This window comes from Oratosquilla oratoria, chromosome 15, assembly GCF_046742065.1.
Source record: "Oratosquilla oratoria isolate Oo_2021 chromosome 15, ASM4674206v1, whole genome shotgun sequence".
NCBI lineage: Eukaryota > Metazoa > Arthropoda > Malacostraca > Stomatopoda > Squillidae > Oratosquilla > Oratosquilla oratoria.
The window spans coordinates 37,453,771-37,475,827 of NC_134791.1; the positions used below are offsets into that span (position 1 = coordinate 37,453,771).

Below are 22,057 nucleotides of genomic sequence, written 5' to 3' on the forward strand. Positions count from 1 at the left end.
ATCCCTCTGAAACTACTACACTCACACTTGTCCCCTTTTCCCTTGTAAAGTGGAACTATACAGGAACTCCTTCAGTCCTCCGGCACTCTACCCTCTCTCCAGCAAACATTACATAACCTCACCAGCCAGTCCACCATCACTGTACCTCCTTTTTTTTTTAGACATTCTGCATGGCATCCATCCAGACCAGGTGCCTTACCTGCTTTCATCATCTTAACAACAGACTTCACTTCATCCTTCCTTATTTCTCCTCCATTTTCCTCACTCATCAATCTCATTTTCTTAGCATTTCCCACTCCAACTATCTTTCCTTCCCTATCCTCCTTCATATTTAGCAACTCCCTAAAATATTCTGCCCATCTTCCCCTTACTGCCTCCTCTTCCATTATCATCTCTCCATCTGCACCTTTTACCTTTTCCTCCCTACTTGATTCGCCTCCTCTTCCTCTCAATTTCTTTCCAAAACATCTTTTTATTACTTTCAAAATTTTCTGTCATACTCTTACCCCACTTCACATCTGCTCTCCTCTTTGCCTCCTTTATCTTTTGCATTACTTCTCTTTTCTTTTCTTTGTACCTCTCATATGACTCCCTCGTCCTATTTTGTAAACAATCTGTGAAAGCTCGCTTCTTCTCTTCTACAACCTTCTTTGTTTCCTCATCCCACCATTCACTACCCTTCCTTCTATTTCCTCCTGTCCTTCTTGTTCCACACACCATCCTTGCACACTTTGTGACTCCCTCGTTGAACCATCCCCATTCCTCCTCCACACCTAGCTCTACTCTATCCTTCACACCCTCCCACTCCTCCTTCAGCTTCTTGTACTCCTTTTCCTTTTCATTTAAAGAGTTCACTCTAAGCACCTCCCTACCTTTTGTCCTTTTCCTCTTTCTCCATCTATCCTCCACTCTCAACTTACCTTCCACCAGAAAATTATCTGATATTCCCCCACCCTCTCCCCTTAGCACATGTACATCCTTAACTCTTCCTATCATAGTCCTATTTACCACTATATAATCCATCAACGCTCTATCTACCACCCTTCCATCCACCACCCTCTCCCATGTGTACTTATGCTTGACTTTCTTCCGAAACACTGTATTTGTTATCATCAACTCTCTTTCTAGACACATTTCCACCATCAACTCTCCACTACGATTCTTTCCTGGAACTCCACATTTCCCAACCACTCCATCAATTGGATCATTTCCTACCCTAGCATTAAGGTCTCCCAGTACTATTACGTTGATATTTCTCCCTAAATCTTCTATGCACTCATTTAAATCTATCCAAAAGGCCTCCCTTTCTTCTACACTCTTCTCACTGCCAGGCCCATATGCACTTACAAAGACCCACATCTCCTTTCCCAGTTTCACCTTCATCCACATTATCCTTGAACCCTCCTTCCACTCCACTACACGTTTACCTATCTCTTCACTTACTAGAATAGCAACCCCTTCCCTCCCTCGCCCTCTCTTCACTCCTGATAACCTCCCACTTACACTCACCCTTCCCTTTCAACTTACTTTCACTCAAAGCCAACACATCCATCTTTCTTCTCACAAACATACTACCTATCTCTTCCCTTTTACTCTCATCTGTACCACATCCATGCACATTAAAAGACCCAAACCTTAGGGTGCTGTTCCGAAAACTCCCAGACCCTCTTATGCCTTTACTTTTTCGTTTAGGAATGTCCCCTGTGGGGCTACAAGGAGAAGGATGCCTAGTCCCACTCCCCGTCCCTTTCTTCTCGCCTCTTACAATCCAAGTGGAAATACTTGGTGGCAGTATTCTTTTCCCCCACCACAGGGAATTCCCCCACAGCAGAAAATGAATACTCAGAGAAATGGTACAGGACAGCAGCAAGGGGTTGGAGGACAGCATAACGGAGGGACAGTCGTAGTATAAAAGTGTCATCATTTCTCTATGAAGAGTTTTCCTCTATCATAGACAAAATGATGTGTGGCTCTGGTCCATAGGGGCGCCCCATATAGACCCTAAAGTATCAACTGCATGCTACTTTGCCACAATAACAAGCAGCCAATACCCCAGACGGGGTATTGGCTGCTAGTAAAATATAAAGGTAAAACATATTGCTTAACCAGACTGGGATTTGGGCTGTGCTCAGCTTCAAGGATAATGACGAAGATCCTAAAGATAGTGCTGAAGAAGACTGAAGTAATGAAGATGGGCATGGGTTCCTACCTTGATGACACAGTGGTGGACAGTACTGTTGTATCAGTGTTGGACATAGTGGAACACTTGGCTTGGCTTGGTTTCAAAGGAACCACAACTGATGGAAGGAGGAACAGTGTTGGGACTGCCATTAGAGAGGGATAAGGACAGTAACCTGATGTTCATGAGAGCCAATGACATCCCAGATATGACAGATAAGATGAGCAGATGAGAGCTCTTCTCGCGGTGTGGCAAACTGGTTGGTCACTACCCAATCGCAGGTTGACTCTGGGTGGCATGCAGTTACATTAAATGGCAATCAGGATTGAAGGGGTGGGGAGACAAGGTTAATGAGGGCATGCTCACAATGATATGCAACTTCATACAACAGGTGAGATGCAATGATCCACTAAAAGGACAGTGGAGTGCACAACAAAACAGATGTATGGTGTAATGCTAGTGGCATAGCAACCAGTGTAGTCCTGGAAATATGAGGTGTGGTAGTTGAAGATGGGATGTGACAGCACAAAAAGGGCAACTACCATCACATTAACATATTGGAGTTGGATGCAGTTGTAAAAGGATTCAATTTGGCACTGAAATTGGGGCTGTGCAAAACAAAATCTGGACAGATTCAGCCAAGGTGGCAGGATGGATGAAATCAATGTTAACTGCTGAAAAGAGAATATGTATGAAAGGGGCAGCAGAAGTCACTGTGCAATGGTGCCTTGGGATTCTGGAGGAGTTAAAAGAAGAATTCAGCATGAAGGTGAGCATAATCCAAGTGTTGTAGGGAGTGAACAAAATGGACATGCTAACCAGAGTAAAGAAATGTTGGCTTAGAGTGCCAGAAAAACAGGAAAAGAAGGTTGAAGTGTGCACTGCAGGATCCCTAAGCATAGAGAAGTTACATGGAAATCATCACTTAGGTGTTGACAGGTCACTGTTCTTGGCAAGGAAAGTCAATCCAAATATAACAAAGAAAAAGGTCCAGCAGTCTGTGAGAGCATGTGTCCAATGTCAATCAATAGATCCTGCCCCAAGACTGCACACAACAGGGGAAACTCAGTATAAAAGACAACTGAAAGAGGTTGGGGGTTGACGTAACCCACTATCAACAGGGCATGTACTTATTGATAGTTGATTATGGCCCAGGACAATTCACTGTCTGATGGGAACTGAAGACTAAGACAGGAGAGTAAATTCCACAAGTGAAGAATAAGATGTTTCTGGAAAGAGGTCCAGTGGATGAAATCCAAATGGATAATAGCATCACATTTCACTCAGGAGCACTGAAAGAAATACTGGACAGGTGGAGAACAAGATGTTTCTTTGGGCTGCTTACCAGTCGAGCGGGAATGGAAAAGTAGAATGACACCATCACACTATCAGCCCATTGCTGAAAAGCCAAAAATACCACCCATGGAAGCAGTTTTTTGGTATACTATGTCCCCTAGGTCAACCCAAGATGAAGACTGTTCCACAGAGAGCCATATTCAAATACTACTGGGCAATGCTGAAAAAAGGCGCTGCCTCAGTACAGGTGGGGGAGGAGGTATGGGTGAAGCCAAGGGATAGTAAGTGCACCTCACAGTGGACAAGGGGTATCATAATGGAGGTAATGTCGCAGAACATCTCAATTGGGGGAGTGCCACGACATATCCTGGATCATCATCGTGTAGTGGATGACAGAGAAAACGATGAAGAGAGTTACAATGCGGTAGTGGATGGAGGAGCAGCACCTCAACAACTGCAGTATAATAGCCCCATGACAACATTAATGATTTGGATGATAATATAAAGTGTAAACTATCTAAATTTGCAGATTATACCAAAATTGAACATGATATCCATAGCACAACAACAAGAACTACATAGTGATATGAACACTATGTGAATAGGCAGAAAATTCCCAGACTTTTTCAATATACATAAATATAAAGTACCCCATCTGGGGTATTGGCTGCATGTTATTGTGGAGTTAAAAGCTGCTCAGTAGCATGCATCTGATTTTTTGGGGTCTAATGGGGCACCCCTACAGACCAAAGCCACACATCATTTTGTCTGTGATTGAGGAAATCTCTATTCATAGACCAATGATGCCACTTTATTATACAGTGACTGTCCATCTGTTATGCTGTCCCCCCACTCTTAATACTATCTTGTACTACTTCTCTGAGTACTCATTTCCTTTTTCACCAAACCCTGTGGCAGGGGAAAATGAATACTGCCACCGAGTGTTCCAACTTGACTTGTGAAAGGTGACAAAATCTGGACAGGGATAGGACTATGCATCCTTCTCCCTGTAGCCTAAAAAAAAAAAAAGCAAAGTCATAAGAGGGTCTGGGAGCCTTCCAACCAAAACCTTAAGGTTTGTGTTTTTTAATGCTTGTGGATGTGGTATATCTGAGAGTAAAAGGGAAGACAAAGGCAGTATGTTTGCAAGAAAGATTGATGTGTTGGCATTGAATGAAACTAAGTGGAAAGGGAAGGGTGAGTTTGAGTTTGGGAGTGTAGTTGGGAGGGTGTCAGAAATAAAGAAAGGACGAGGGAGAGAAGGGGTGGCTATATTAGTAAGTGAAGAGATAGGTAAATGTGTGGTGGAGTGGAAGGTTAATGTGGATGAAGGTGAAACTGGGAAGGGAGCTGTGGGTCTTTGTAAATGCATATGGGCCTAGTAGTGAGAGGAGTGTAGAGGAAAGGGAGGCATTTTGGATAGATTTAAACAAATGCATAGAGGGTTTAGGGAGAAATGTCAATGTAGTGGTATTGGGAGATCTCAGTGTTAGGGTAGGAGGTGAACCAATAGATGGAGTGGTTGAGAAGTGTGGAGCTCCAGGAAAAAATTGTAGTGGAGAGATGATGGTGGAGATATGTATAGAAAAAGCTGATGATAGCAAATACAGTGTTTAGGAAAAAAGTTGAGCATAAGTGCAGAGGTGAAAAGGTGGTGGATGGAAGGGTGGTAGATATGGCATTAATGGACTATAAAGTGGTAACCAGGAGAAGATTATGAAGAGTTTTGGATGTACATGTTCTATGAGGAGAGAGTGGGGGAATATCAGATCATTTTTTGGTGGAAGGTAAGTTGAGAGTGGAGGATAGAGAAGAAATAGGAAAAGGACAGAAGGAGGGGAGGTGCTTAGAGTAAACTGCTTAAATGAGAAAGAAAAGGAGCACAAAAAGAAGCTGAGAGAAGAGTGGGAGGGAGTAAAGGATAGAGTTGAGCTAGGAGTGGAGGAATGGGGATATTTCCATGAAGGAGTCACAAGGTGTGCAAAGATGGTGTATGGTACAAGGAGGATGGGAGGGAATAGAAGGAAGGGTAGTGAGTGGTGGGATGAGGAAGCAAAGAAGGTTGTAGAAGAGAAGAAATGAGCATTCACAGATTGGTTTCAAAATAGGACGAGAGAATCATATGAGAGGTACAAAGAAGAGAGAAGTAAAGGATAAGATAAATGAGGCAAAGTGGAGAGCAGATGTGAAATGGGGTAAGCATATGACAGAATTTTTTTTAAAGTAATAAAAAGATTTTTTGGAAGGTAATTAAGAGAGGAAGGGGAAGCAAATCAAATAGACAAGAAAAGGTAAAATGTCCAAGTGGAGAGATGGTAACGGAAGAAACAAAAGTAAGAGGACGATGGGCAGAATATTTTAGGGAGTTGCTAAATGTGAGGAAGAATTGGAAGGGAAAAATAGTTGCAGAGAGAAACACTAAGAAAATGACAGTGATGAATAAGGAAAATGGAGAAATAAAAAAAGACAAGATGAGAGTTATTAAAATGATGAGAGCAGGTAAGGCACCTGGGTTAGATGGGTGTCAGGCGGAGTGTCTAAAAAAGGGAGGTACCATGATGGTGGGCTGGCTGGTGAGGTTGTTTAATGTTTGTCTAAAAGAGGATGGAGTGCTGGAGGATTAGAGGAGTGCCTGTATAATTTTGCTTTCCAAGAGAAAAAGGGAGAAGTGTGAGTGTAGTAGTTTCAGAGGAATCATTTTGTTGAGTGTAGTTGGGAAGGCTTATGGGTTTTGATTGAGAGGATTAGGAGAGGCACAGGGAGAGTATTTAGTGAAGAACAGTGTGGGTTTAGGGCAGATAGGGGTTGCATGGATGAGATTTTTGTGGTAAGGCAGATATGAGAGAACCAAGTAAATGCCTTGGGAGATTAAAATGTGTAATGAGAAATAGACATTTGAGAATGGATGCTAAGAGGAGATTGTATGAAGGGGTGATTGTGCCAACAGCACTGTATGATACAGAAACATGGAACATATAAAAGAGTTTAAATGTGTTTGAGATGAAATGCCTGACAAGTATGGTAGGAGTTACTAGGCTGGATAGAGTGAGAAATGAGGTGAGGAGGGGTAGAAAAAGAGTTGAGAGATAGAGTTGATGAAAGAGTATTGGGGTGGTCTGGACACATGGAAAGAATGAGTGAAGAAAGATTAGTAAAAGATGTGTGGAAGGCAGAGGTGGACGGAGTGAACAGGAGAGGGCAACCAAAGATTAGATGGATGGATAGGGTAAAAGGGGCATTGGGAAAGAGGGGAATGTCTGTTGAGGGAGAAGACAGAAGATAGGGCTGAGTGGAGAGTGGTTGTGTATGGATGATGTGATGCATGGAAGGGTGTGGGCAGTAGATGAGGGGTGTGAGGGAGTATATGTGAATGGTAGAGGGGGGTAGGCAATTAAATGAAACAGCCTTGCTGTGGATGTGCTACGTCTTGCTACTTTGCTTCTGATCCAAGGTGCAAGATGTAGGAATGACCCATCATCCAGGAGTCAAGAAAAGAGGGAGGAAGGGAGAGGTATGGAACAGGAGTGGAGTGTGTGGGGATGAAATGGGTGGGAGTGGATTTATGCCTCTGACTTTGGCTAGCTCCCTGTAAGGGGAAAAAAGCCATTGGTATATGCATGTACTTCATATTGGTCATAGTAACATCCTGGCCAACTACACTATGAATGGTGTACAAGTGGTATTGTGATCTCAAATTATCTCAAACCAAGCAAACGGTACTCGGTCGTCACTGGAACTACAAATACATTGGATTTATAGGTGTTTTCGAGTTTAGAACTGAGAAAATTATTCCTAATCTTTAGAATACTATGTACAGTGCTGGTCTCCATATTACAAGAAGGATATAGAGAAATTAGAGTGCAGCATAGAGTAACAAACCTCACTCCTAGGTTGTAGAACAAGCAATATGAAGAGCTTTTCAAGGCCCATCCAGACAACTGAGCATTACCTGCATGTGTAACCAAGCAATTTGCCTGTTAACAAGTTTACCGCTTGTACATGATAAAACACAAAGTGCCTGTGTTGGTTGTTTAGCAAAAGCACCAGACACTTCCTGTGGCCGGTAATGTGATGTTGCTGCCAGACACATGAGGCTTCCTATGGAGGCAAGGGGCAGCAGTTGTCATTGTTCACTCTAGTGCTTGACAGACACATCCGTCTCTGCTCCTGCTATGTTTAAGTGGTCAAGACCTCATATTCTACATTTAATAGAACTTTACCAGCAACATCCTTGCCTTTGGAATGTATAATTAAACATATACAAAGACAGAGACAAACAAGCAGCAGCCCACATTTCCATGTGAGACAATCTGAAGAAAAGTAGTCTGTCCATGACAGCAGCCGAAATAAAAAAGAAAATAAACATACTTCACAATCAACATAGATGAAAGATGTGTAAAATACAAAGGTCATAAAAGTCAGGGGCTACTAGTGAGGACTTATACACTCCAACTATAGATGGAAAAAAAAAAAAAAAAAAAAAAAAAAAAAAAAAATTATGCAGCTCCTGCCACTTATCCACCACTACTACAACCACAGCCATCAACCAGCAGGGATTCTACTGCTTCAAGCAACATCCCTACTTTCCAGCTTGAGTTAGATGATTCAGAAACAGAATATTCTGAGGGCTCAATTGATGAACTGTCCAGCCCTTGCAGCCGGCCCCAGATTTCCCCATCTGATATAGAGGAGCTTGAAGAAGAACAGCAGGAACCGCAGGACTTGGATTGATGGAGTCAGAAGTTCAGAGCCTACTATATCTACAAAGTCTGAGTCTGATGCCTGTTCCTAGGAACTCCCCCCCCCCCCACCTCCAGGGGATAGCCATGACAGAAGGCTCCATTTGCTCCTATCCTTGCACTCTCTTCTTGCTTTTTCCAGGCCCATAGACCATGCTTAATTTGTGCATACCTTATTGTATATCCTATTTTGTGTGTATGTTTAACCATTCATGACAAGGAAATTTGGAGTGTTTAATCTTTGAAGATTATACTAAGAGTAAATTTTGTAAGGTAGCCATATTGGCCCATATACAGCATCTACACTTGTTGCAGCATCAGAGTCCCGACTAAAAAGGTGCAATTATCTCAAACGACTTGTCCTATGACAAACAGATAAACAAAATTGTTGGAGAATCCTACAACTTGCTAAGATCAATAAAAGTGGCATTTACATATTTGGACAAAGAAATTATTAAAAAAAATATTGGTCACACTGATAAGGCCTAGACTAGAATATACGGTGACATTGTGGTCACCCAGTACCAAAAAGAATATAAAGAAAATAGAAAGAATCCAGAGAGCAGCAACAAAAATAGCACCTGCACTCGCAAACTTGTCATATGAGGAGAGATTGGCTAAACTAGATTTACCAACTCTAGAGCAAAGAAGAGAAAGAGGTACTGACCATCTGCAGAATCATGAAAGGCACAGAGATACTTGATAGAGAGGACTTGTTAAACTGGGACAGGAGAAGCACAAGAGGACATGGAAAGAAAATAAAAAAACATAGCTACAGAAGAGATCTGAAGAAATACAGTTTTCCACATAGAGTGGTACACTTGGAAGAAACTGGACAAGGAAATAGTGTGCGCAAAAACCATTCATGAGTTTAAAAGCAAACTAGACACTGCAAGATACAAAGGCAGGACACCACGAACGTAGCTCCCCTTCCCGCAAAATACAACTAGGTAAATACTTGTTTATTTTCATACTGTCTGATGTCTCTTTGAATAAGTTAGATTTGCATATGTGGAGGGATGAATCAAGTACTTATACTTGTTTTCATATACTTGATATTTAGTATCTAAACTTTTTTTTTTTTTTTTTTTTTGCATCACTAAGTATCCAACATTATGGTGCTTTGATATACTTTCTTTCCTAAATGATGGTAGCAACACATTTCCTTTACAACACCACATTATGAAACCCTTCTCACATCAACAACAAAGCAATAGAGAATACATTTTCATATACCGGGTAGCCAGGGCTCAACAAACCTTGGAAAATACTTTTGGAATATTGGCAAATAGATTCCACATATTCCTCTCTCCAATAAATCTACCTCCGGACAAGGTTGAAAAGGTTGTGCTAATATGGACATCTTCACATAATTTTCTTGGGAGAGATAAGACTAAGTACATGCAGCCTGAAGGTTTTTTAGAGTGTGAGGACCTATCACAAGGATCAGTTTCTCATGGTATTTGGAGAGCAATACCAGATCTAATTGGACTGGAAAGGTAGGGAATAGTATACGAGGTTCATCAATGAAAAAAGGTGCAGTTGCCTGGCAGGACAAAATGTATACTTAACAACACTGCTGCAACATTTAAATTGTTAGATGGGTATATTTATGTACAGTAAACAATGGCATGTAGGCTGCTTCCACAATATGTTATGCATGCAAAATAAAGAGATCATGGGTTTCTACAATCTTTTTAACCCCTCTGTTTATGTTAATATATACGAGGATGCATTTTCATATCACGGATAACTAGTAACTTATGTATTAATATATACATTAAACTTTGTCCCTACAAACTTCCATTAATATGTTAGGGGTTAAGATGTTAAGATAAAAATATATAAATTTCTTACACTCACAAGGCAATCCATCAACAATACCAGTAAACTTAACAACCTATTAAAACTAAGATTAAAATGATGAAATGTATTCAACATATAAAGATGTATATACCTCATGAACAAAGAATGTGAGCATCTCCAAGGTAGTTCTATTCACAGTTGTGTCCATGTTTGTTACCGATGCACGTACTCTGTCACCATCATTTAGGAAAGAAAGTGCATTAAAGCACCATAATGTTGGAGTGTATACGTCTTCACTAGCAGCCCTGACTTTTGTATCTTACACATCTCTTGTCTATGTTGATTGCGGAGTATGCCTATTTTCTTTTTTATTCATGCTACTGTCATGGACAGACCAATTTTCTTCTTATCATCTGACACGGAACAAGGGTGCTACCAATAAAGTTCTATGAAATGTAGAATACGAGGTCTCGATCACTGATTCATAGTAGGAGCAGAGACAGATGTGTCTGTCAAACACTTGGGTGAACAATGACAACCTCTGCCCTTTGCCTCCATAGCAAGCCTAGTGTATCTGGCAGCAATGACAACCTCTGCCCTTTGCCTCCATAGCAAGCCTAGTGTATCTGGCAGCAATGTGATATTATAATATGTTTAGCGAAAGCACCAGACACTGCCTATGGCTGGTAATTAATTACCAGCCATAGGCAGTGTCTGGTGCTTTCGCTAAACAACCAACACGGGCACTTTGCCCACGTTTTATAAACTGCTTGCTTCTGCACGTGGGCAATGCTCGATCATCAGGATGGGCCTTAAGTAAAATAGTCTTTAATACACAACTATTTGATCTATGACCACACATACACAACTTCAAAGATACAAGAAAATACATACCTCTGTCTCATATTTACGTAATTCCATAGCAATAGCATCTTGGACTCTTTTTCGTGTTGCTTGTGTCAAGAGTTTCTTAAGTTCAGCTATGTCCTTCGTAAGCTGAAATAACAATGCACATTTTCAATGATCTTGGTTCAATTTAAACATAATAATAATAATTCAATTGTTGCCAGAAGACTCATCGATTGGAAACCTGGAACAGGCTACAGTCTCCAAGATCTCCTAAAGATCTCTCTGGGATTTTTTTTTTTTTAAATAATGTCTATGTTATGTGGGACTGTTTCTATAGCACTACCTAAAAGTAGTAAGGAGTAATCACCAACTATTAGGTCCCCATATATGAAAAGGTGGAAGAAATGAAATCAAAACTAATAAAGATCTCAGGTTCGAGACAGTGTCAGCCCCAAGCCAAATAAGAGGCTAGTGGGTTGACAGGATGTGAAAACTGGATGTATGGAAGGACAAAGAAAGTTCTCAAATAGATTTGATCAGATTTTTACAGTGGTTTCAACACCACTGAAGGGGATAAAGTGAACTTTAGAGGAAAATCAAGAATAAGGTAGATGGAAGGGATGAAGGGGGCTTTGGATGTACATGGAATGTCCATTAAGAAGGGAAGATAGAACCAAAGATTGAAATGAATGATTGTAAATGCATGAAAGGATAACATGGCCTGAATTGATTTATTTCATCCCTGTTAATTCACCATCCCTTTGGGGTCAAATTGCTCCAATGTCTAAGGTTTTGAGGGATTCAGCCTATAATTACGAGAAGTGTTTAGAGTCAGTTTGCAATTACACAAGAATTTATATTTTTAGCAGTAATGTATGGAGGGAGGTCAGAGGTACTGGTGATCAATCTCCTAAAACATGTTTTAGTAAAAGTGGTGTTGGGAGGGGGGGAGGCGAGATAGAAAAAGTTGGTTATGACAGGTTTTGTGAATGGGACAAAACTCAGGGGGGGAGGAGGCTCGTTTCCTAACATGAGATAGCCGTGGGTGAAATATGAGTGTAATGTTCTTAAACATAACAAGTATTATATCACTCTTTTAGGGCTTAATTACTTTAGTAATATTTGTCCTAATTAAATAGTAATAATTTATATTCAGGTTCAGATCAATTTACGATAGGAGAAACAGTGAAAATTTACCATTTACAAAACTTTATTACTAAGATTCATAGTTAATCATGAATATATAAAAATCAAAATGATAATTTCTCTAATAATATATAAAAATATGATTATGACTTTCACTTTTAGTTTCTTTTCTATAAAACAATAGTTTATAGTAAAGAAGATAAATTATTTGCCTAGTTGTTGACGGTGATTATGAAATTTACATAGTTGTTGACGGTGATTATGAAATAACAATCACTTTTCAAGAGTCCTCCAAAAGTAACATAATATGATCTTCAAAGATCTTGATATAAGACCAGTTAGACAACTTGAATCAGGCCAGGGCAATGATGTATAGGGTTGACAGTGAACCAACTTCTAGATGGTGACAGATCCTTCCATCACATTCAAGATCAATTTAGAAATGATATAGAGCTTGGTCTCTAGAAGACCTACATTCTTATTTTCTTCTACACTCTCTACCTTCTCTATTCCTAACTCACTCTGTCTCTCTGACTCTTCACTACCTACGCATATCATTTGTAGCCATCTATATACTTGCAGGGGTACGTCACTTAAGGAATTCATTATGAACATTCGAGTTCTTGTGCATTCAAATCGAGGTTTGCTTAGAACATTACTTCTCCTTCCGCTATCATGCCTCAACTACATGAATCACAAAGGGTTGTTTAGACTAATGCTAGGGGTACTGCTTGACATTCAAAATGTACAGTAAACCCTCGATGTAACAGACAACACGGGGATGGGTCTGTCGTTATATCCAAAGATCCATTATAACAGAGGATCAATGGATACTTGGTTATAATGGATGGAAATACGACCTGTTATATCCTGAAGTTTGTCCGATATTAGAAATTAGTACAGTCGAACCTCAAAAGCCTGGACCCCGAATGCCCAAACCCTCGTATGACCGGTCGAAATGAACAAAGGGTGGACTTTTCAAGCAAAGTTCCCTATTTGTCCGGTAGGTGGCAGCGATGGCCGTACACTTGTACTCAAACCCGGCCCAGTCAAGCCGCCACCAGGGCTGCTGTTTCGTAGAATTTTGTACCAAAACGTAGTAAAATAGCGGCATGTAGCAACTGCACAAGGACATGAGGAAATTTTTTCTACATAGCGGGCTGTTAAAAACATTCAAAAACTCAAACTTTTGTTTAAAAATTATAGAAATAGTTATCAAATAATAAATGGTACATCGAAATATGACTTTTATTTGTAATTGTGTTACTTATAAAATATTATACCCCAAAAGATACGTTTTTATGGTGTAGAAAAAATTCTATGCTAAAGTTTCAGCTTTCTTTTAGCATCAAGGCTGCTGTTTCATAGAATTTTGTACCAAAACCTAGTAAAATAGCAGCATGTGGCAACTGCACAAGGACATGAGGAATTTTTTTCTACATATCAGCTGGCTGTTAAAAACATTCAAAAACTCAAACTTTTGTTTAAAAATCATAGAACTAGTTATCAAATAATAAATGGTGCATCAAAATATGACTTTTATTGGTAATTGTGTTACTTATAAAATATTATACCCCAAAAGATACGTTTTTACGGTGTAAAAAAAATTCTATTCTAAAGTTTCAGCTTTCTTTTAGCGATAATAATATAAAAAAATAATTTTTATATCTTACTGAATATGTTAGGGCACGGGGGCCTTATATATATTCAAGAATAAAAAAAAACTAGAACCAACATTTTGTCAAAGTTTGACAAGTATATCTTGCTATGAAAGTCTGCACACGACAGAGAAAACTGTATGCCCCGGTATGGCAACACTCCCATTCTACACGGCAGTGTAGAAAACAAGGCAACCCTAGCCGCCACCACTGTCCCGCGTGCATACCTTCCGATATTTACAGTGTACGTAATAAAAAAATACAGTACAGTACACTGTATGTACAGTACATTTACATGCCTGTATTACAGTTATTACAGAATTATTAGTATTATAGTATTATTATTACAGTATTGTTATTATTACAGTGTTAGAGTATTATTCTTATGTGTTTCTATGCCATATCATACATTACCTATACGTATACCGCTACGAAAATCTACGGGTGTTAGGGCAACATTTTCGATGACCGGACTTTTGGCATGACCAGACCACCCTTCCCCCCAATTAGTCCAGGCTTTCGAGTTTCGACTGTACATACAGTCAAACCTCGGTTTTCGAACATAATCCGTTCGAGAAGGCTGTTCGAAAAGCGATTTGTTCGAAAACCGAAACAATTTTTCCCATTATAATCAATGTAAATAATTTTAATCCGTTCCAAGTCTAAAAAACAACTTTTTCTAATTTTTTTTTTTTTTACTATTTTACACCATAAACTGCACTTGCTGCTTCCCCATGACGAACAATGGAGTGTATCCCACTTCTTTTCTTAAACTTTTCAAACCACCCTCTGCTTGCTTTAAAATCAAACCCTTCCGGAATAATGCTAGGATCTTTTTTTATCAAATCTTCATACAATTGTCTTGCTTTGGCACAAATTGCATCTTCACTAAGAGCATCACCTGCTAACTGTTTCTCATTTACGAAAATCAGCAAAAGTTTCTCCACTTCCTCCAATACCTGTGGCCTTTGTTTGCTAAAAACACTTGATCCTTTAGCCACATCACTTGCTTTAACCTGGTCTTTATTTTTTAGGATGGTGCTTATCGTCGATTTCGCCATCCCAAACTCCTTAGCCAATGCAGACACACGAACGCCAGATTCATATTTCGCTATTAATTCTTTTTTAAATTCAATAGTTTTGCGCACTACTTTCCTCTTTTCTTCACCACTTGAACTTGCTTTCTTTGGACCCATGATTAGGGGCTAATACACGATGCAAAGATGAAAAAAAGTCAGATTTACGTAAATAAGAACGAACACGTCTGCTCGGAATGAACTTTGATCGCAAATGCGCTACGGAGGAAGCGACCTTAGCGTTCGAGTTCTCTCGGCTCGCGAGTGAGCCGCGTTCGGGTACGCTCGGCTTCTTTCGGTTTGTTCGAGAGCCGAAATTTGGTCGAGTTCTGAGACGTAAAATTCTCGAACTTTTTGGTCGAAAACCGATTTGGTCGAGAACAGAAGCGTTCGATAACCGAGGTTTGACTGTATATACATACATATACCAAAAGGCCTTTTCCCCTTTATAAGCAAGGTAGCCAGAAAACAAAGGCATAAAAACCACTACCACCCATTCCATCACTATCACACTCCATTCCCCTCCACCTTCTTCCCTCCCTCTTATCTTGGCACCTCCTGGATGGTCATCCCTGCATCTCGCCCACTGCCCTGGGTCAGAAGCAGTGTCACATGACACAGCACATCCATGGCAAGGCTGCTTCATTAAATTGGTGACCCCCCCCCTCTCCGTCCCCTCATGCAGAAAAGGCACTAGAGAAATTAGTAGGATTAGAAATTACAGTAAACCCTCGATATAACGGACGATATGGGGACAGGTCTGTCATTATAACCGAAGATCCATTATAACTAAGGATCCCTCGCTATAACAGATGAAAATCAGTTATAGCGAGGGTTTGTCCAGTCAGATTTTTTGTCCGTTATATCCAATATATCAAGATCTGCTATATTGAGGGTTTACTGTAATTGGTGAGGAACAGTGTGGTTTTAGGACAGGTATGGGTTGTGTAGATCAGATTTTTGTGGTAAGACAGATATGTGAGAAAGCTATGGGAAAAGGTAAGGATGTTTTTTGGGCTTTTGTGGATTTGAAAAAGGCTTATGACAGGGTAGACAGGAAGGCACTGTGGGAGGTACTGCAGATATATGGGATAGGAGGTAAGCTGTTAACCCCTTCCATACGGTGCCGCATACGTAGGCGGCATGAGGAGCAAGTGGATACGCGAGGCTGCCATATCGGCGTCTTGATTATATTTATTGTAGTTGTCCCTGCATAATGACATACTCTCTACACTGTCTTCATCACATTTTCTATGGTTATCAAAATTCACGGGTGAAAGAGAGAACAATCGATATAAGCGGTGACTATATTTTATGATGCGAGTATTATTACGACACATCGTACGACTGGCAGCTAATGCTGCCCGCGAAATTTTGGCCCGTACTGAAGAGGTTAAGAGCAGTCAAAGAGTTTTTACAAGAATAGTAGAGCTTGTGTTAGGATTAGAGGTGGAGAGAGTGAATGGTTTGAGGTAAAGGTGGGACTTTGTCAGGGATGTGTTATGTTGCCCTGGCTGTTCAATCTATACATGGATGGGGTGGTGCAAGAGGTGAATGCAAGGGTAGTGGGTCAGGGGTTGGAGATGGTTAAAGAAAATGGAGAAAAGTGGGAAATAATCCAGTTGTTTGCTGACAACACTGCACTTGTAGCAGGATCAGGGGGGGGATTGAGGAAGTTAGTGACAGAGTTTGAGAAGGTGTGTGAAAAAAAGAAGCTGAAGATAAATGTGGGTAAAAGTAAGGTGATGAGATGTACAAGGAGAGAGAGTGACAGTAGGCTGGAAGTGAGCATTAAGGGAGAGAGACTGGAGGAAGTGGATACTTTTAGATACTTGGGTGCAAATGTGGCAGGAAAGGGAGGAGTGGGGGTGGAGGTAGAATGTAGATTGAGAGAAGCGAGTAAATGACTTGGTGGATTAAAAAGTGTAATGAGGAATAGACATTTGGGAATGGATGCTAAGAGGCAGTTATATGAAGGAATGATTGTGCCAACAGCACTGTACGGGGGAGAAACATGGAACATATGAGAGGAAGAGAGATGGGAAGGAGTTTGAATGTGTTCAAGATGAAATGTCTCAGAAGTGTGATAGGGGTTACTAGGCTAGAGTGAAATGATGAGGTGAGGAGGAGAACAGGGGTTGAAAGGGAGTTGGGAGATAGGGTTGATGAAAGAGTATTAGGATGGTTTGGACACATGGAAAGAATGAGTGAAGAAAGATTAGCAAAAGAGGAGTGGGCAGAGTGAATATGAGGGGGCGTCCTAGGAAGAGATGGATGGATGGGGTAAAAGGGGCATTACAAAAGAGAGGAATGTCTGTTGAGGAAGGACAGGAGAGGACAGAAGATAGGGGTGAATGGAGAAGGGTTGCGTATGGATGATGCTGTGATGCATGAGGGGAAGTGGGTGGGGGATGGGGGGTGAGGAAGTATGTATGAGAAATAAAGTGATGCAGCCTGAAGGGATTTCTCCCTGTCTTCTCCTTTTGTGCATGAGGGGAGGGGGGGGTTGCCAAATCAATGAATCAGCCTTGCTATGGATGTGCTGTGTCTCGCGACACTGCTTCTGACCCAGGGCAGTGGACAGGATGCAGGGATGACCTGTCATCCTTGAGGTGCCAAGATGAGAGGGAGGGAGGAGGGAGGAGGGTGGAGGGGAGTGGAGTATGTAGGGGATAGAATGGGTGGGAGTGGTTTCTATGCCTTTTTCTTTTTGGTTACCACTCGTGTAAGGGGGGAAAAAAGCCTTTGGTATATGTATGTACAAAGTCCTTATACTACTTTATATTTATGTACCTTAAACACATGAATATGAAGAAATTATTATATTTCTATAACCATGTAAAAACATGACACCTCCCCCCATTAAATCCTGATACCTTTAGTATCAGCAAGGACATTTTGGTGGCCAAGAATATATAAAAAATTATATTGAAAGTTTTATGTAAAAACAGATTTAATTTTGTTGGGGTTAGGCAAGGATCGGATCTTGATAAGGTCATGTTATTCAAGAAAACAAGAGGGTTATGATCAGTATGTATAGTTAAGGGAAAGGAAAAATGTATATAGGGTTCAAAATGGATTAGAGCAGAGACTACAGCCAAACACACTTTCTCTATTGTTGACTGGGTCCAAACTTCTTACTGTAGTAACCTATAGGGAATAGAAATTCATAACTTCCAGCATTAAGGCTCCTCCTAAAGCTAGGTCACCAGCGTCGGTGAATAAATGAAAATGTTTAGAAAAATCAGGACTTTTTCAAACTGGACAATATGTCAATATAAGTTTTAAATGTTCTAAAGCATTGACATTTCTCTTTCCATTTAAACTGTTTCTCTATAATAAATCTTAATGGTTCAGCTAAATTTGAGAAATTTAGACAAAACTTTCTATAATACCCAACCATTCCTAGGAATCTTCTTATACTCTTGTTCAGGGGAATGGGAATATCTTGGATGGCTTGCATTTTAGCTTTCAAAGGTTAGATTTCAGAGCTTCCTACTTTAAATCCTAAATATGAGACATAGGCATGTCCAAAATTACACTTTTCTATATTAATGGTTAACTTGGCTTGGTCAGGTCTTTTAAAGAATTCCTGTAAAGATTTTATGTGTTGTTCCCATGTATCACTGTATATCACTAGATCATCTAAATATGATTTTACTCCTGGCAAATTGAATATTAATGTATTTATCTTTCTTTGAAAGGTGGCAGGGGCATTTCTTACCCCAAAGGAAAGGACTGAATTGAAATACACTTTCTGGAGTAACAAAAGTGGTTTTCTCTTGATCTTCTGGATACATGGGTATTTGGTAGTACCCCTTTAACAGATCCAAGGTAGCATATTTAGCAGATCCAACGTCATCTATGATTTGATCTATGCATGGTAGAGGATAGGCATCAGCATTAGTAATGCCTTGTTTTGGCAGAGGCAGAGATCAAATTAAAATATGATAAATTTGTCTATTCTATCCTAACCTACCTATCTAACCTACATTTAGTAAAGCGGTTCCTGTAATTCTAGAGGTCAGTAGGTCATTGCCATTGTCATCTCCAACCTCTATCAAAATAAGGATGGCATCTAAAGAAGTTGACTCAACTTCGTTTCTGCATAGCTTTAGGAAATGTTTTCTGACATTCATTTCTACCAAGAAAAATATCTATTACATTGATGTATATTCTATAAAAATGTAATTTTTGCAGGAAAATTAATCTTTCCCTGATACAAACCTGAGGTACTCCTTACAATAGGATACTTCGCGTAGCACAAATATTTCTACCGCTAAATTAAAATCTTCACTCTGTGGGTCTGGGCAATGCTTATCCTCAGTAAGGGGCCCTTGCCCTCCACCACAAGTCTCGCACACTATACTCCATTCTCTGAGCCAGGTATGAAATTAAGCACAAGGTTTGTCAGGCAAGGAGAAGGAACTGTTTAGAGGGGTGGTTGAGGAGGGCCATTAGAGGTAAGGAGTACCTCGGGTTTGTATCTGGGAAAAATTAATTTTCCTGCGAAAATTACATTTGTTCCGAAGAATACAAACTCTTCGGTACTCCTTACACTAGGAGACTCGGACTTAGGAAGGAAGGAAGTGGCTATCTAGCCTGGAAAACCCCCGTAAGGAAAATTTAGTGTGCTAAGACTACGTTGACCAGACCCCTATACATTCCCCTCACTTTGAAGTGCATCCTTTTCTGTTCCCTGGAGTGGAGACAGACAGGTTATACTCACTTTTGTACCACTGAAGGGCTTGAATTGATTCCCTTGGAATGCAGGAGAGCCCTCGGGTGAGGTAAGGGAATGTAGGAGTATGAGAAGGACTTTGGATAGTTATCCCTGCAGTTGCTGAGCCAGAACCTGGATGAGTTGTCAGGGTCAGCTGTGTGCTCTTGGGGAGGGGTATATCATTTCAGGACTTCTTGGGCGGCCACCATGGGGCCCAAAGAGAAGTTCCCTAAAGATTCCCACATAACTTCTTTGAGGTAAAAGGAAGTGAACATATTCTGGCTCTTCCATATACCTGCTTGAAGAACCTGGTTGACTGACAGATTCTTTCTGAAGACTAGGGAGGTCCCCACTGCCCTCAGGTCATGGGCTTTCGCCTTAGGGCAATCTGTGAGGTTCATGTCGTAGGCTCTGCGGATGACTTCCTTGATCCAGTAAGAAATGGAATTCTTAGTGATGGGCTTTGGTTTACCATTAGTAGAGACGAACAACCTCTAATTCTGGTCTAAGATGTTCGGTTCTCTTGAGGTAGGTCCGGATGGCTCGTACCGGGCATAGTACTGTTTCAGTCTGTTCTCCCCCTACAAATTCGTCTAAGGACGGAACACTAAAGGACCAGATTGTAGGGTTGGATTTGGCAGGATCTTGGTTTTTGGCAATGAATTGAGGCATGAAAGTGAAGGAGACCTCTTTCCATCCTTTGGAATGGGCGACTCTATAAGAGATGGCGTGTAATTCCCCTACTCTCTTGGAAGATGCCAGGGCTAGCAGAAAAACTGTCTTCAAGGTGAGGTCCTTCAGATGTGCCTCTCAGAGGGGTTCGTAAGGGGGACCCCTCAGAGAGTTCAGGACTAATGCCACATCCCACGGAGGAGATTGAGTGCTGAAGGGTTTTTGTGCCAAGCCCCGTTGATGGGTTGATGTAGAAGATCTAGTCTTCCCTGAAGGGCCAGAGGCTCTTCTACTGCTAGATCGAGGGCGTCTGGAAACCATGGGGCTTCGGGACACCTAGGAGCGATCAAAGTCATCCGAAGGTTGGATGCGTTTCTTGCTCTCTGGAGTACCTTGTGGAGCAAGGGAAACGGTGGGAAAGCGTAGGTGTCCAGGTTGTCCCAACTTTGCATAAGAGCGTCTTCTCCTGCTGCCAGAGGATCCGGGAGAGGGTTGAAATATATTGGGAGTTGGTGATTCCATTTTGTGGCGAAAAGGTCCACTAGAGGGGAGCCCCATTTGCTGAGGATGAAGTTCACTACTTCTTGATGGAGGGACCATTCTGTGCTGATTAACTGATTCTTCCTGCTGAGGTGGTCCACCCAGACATTCCTCTTCCCTGGGATGTAGCGGGCTTTGAGTGACATTTGGAGATTCTCGGCTAGGTTGAGGATGTCCATCGTCAGAAGGCATAGTTCCTGGGAGACTGTGCCCCCTTGCTTGTTCAGGTAGGCTACTACCGAGGAATTGTCCGACATTATGCCCACTACTTTCCCCGAGACTTGATCCTTGAAGTGACGGAGAGCCAGGAGTACTGCTTTCAACTCTAGCTAGTTGATATGGGCTGTCCGCTTGACTGTGGACCAGGAACCGCTGATGTTATCGTTGTTGAGGTGGGCTCCCTAGCCCTCCATGAGGCATCGGAGAACAGGAGGACTTCGGGGGGAGATGGGCCGAGGGGCATCCCCACGAGCAGGTTGCACAGGTCCTTCCACCAGAGAAGAGAATCCTTGACTTCTTCGGTGAGGGAGATGTGTTGTAGGGGTTCTCCCTCTTGCGGGGCCCACTGAGACTTGAGGAGCCACTGTAGCAGTCACATTCTTTGTCTGCTCCTGGGGATGAATCTCTCTACGGAGGCCATATGGCCCAGGAGGATTTGGCATCGTTTCGCTGTCGATAGTGCCTGTGCAACTAGAGAAGTGAGATTCTGGATCCTCTTTTCTACTGGGAAGGACTTCATTAGGGAGGAGTCCAGGACCATACCCAGGTACGTGACTCTGTCTTGGTAAGAAATCTGACTTCCCTGGGTTGACTACGGTGCTCAATTTCCAGACGAAGGTTAGGACCATTCTCAGGTGTTCTTGGCAAAGCTGGGCGGAATGTGCAAGGATCAGCCAGTCGTCCAGGTAACGGAGTAGGCAAATTCCCCTGGAGTGGGACCACGCTGAAACAAGTTTGAACACTGATGAAGACTTAGGGTGCTGTGGAAAGTCCAAAGCATAGGCAGGTGAACTGGAAGGTGTTGCCTCTGTGGATGATTCTGAGGAATTTCCTGGAGGAGGGATGCACTGGTATTTGGAAATAGGCATCTTGGAGGTCCAGCGACACCATGAAGTCCCCTTCCCTGATAGATGCCCTTACGGACTCTGGGGTGTCCATTCGGAACTTCGTCAGGGAAAGGAACTTGTTCAGTGGAGACAAATCGATGACTGGTCTCCACCCCACTGTTGTCTTTTCTACTAGGAATAGCCTTGAGTAGAACCCTGGGTCCGGAGTCGAGACTTCCTCTAAAGCTCCTTTCTGGAGCAGAACGGAGATCTCCTCCGCTGGGGCGCACCCGCGAGCCGAGTCCGGGTGGTAGCTGCTGACTTGGA

General features: G+C 41.6%; 1 protein-coding gene across 3 annotated transcripts in view; it reads right to left on the reverse strand.

Moving 5' to 3' along the window:
* The window catches only part of LOC143033408 (calcyclin-binding protein), an 86,432-nt gene that overhangs the window by 58,698 nt on the left and 5,677 nt on the right, over positions 1–22,057 (reverse strand). For all 3 annotated transcript variants that reach the window (XM_076198800.1, XM_076198801.1, XM_076198797.1), the window contains exon 2: positions 10,915–11,016. In XM_076198800.1, coding sequence (XP_076054915.1) covers positions 10,915–11,016 — 102 coding nt within the window. The remainder of the gene's footprint in view (positions 1–10,914; positions 11,017–22,057) is intronic.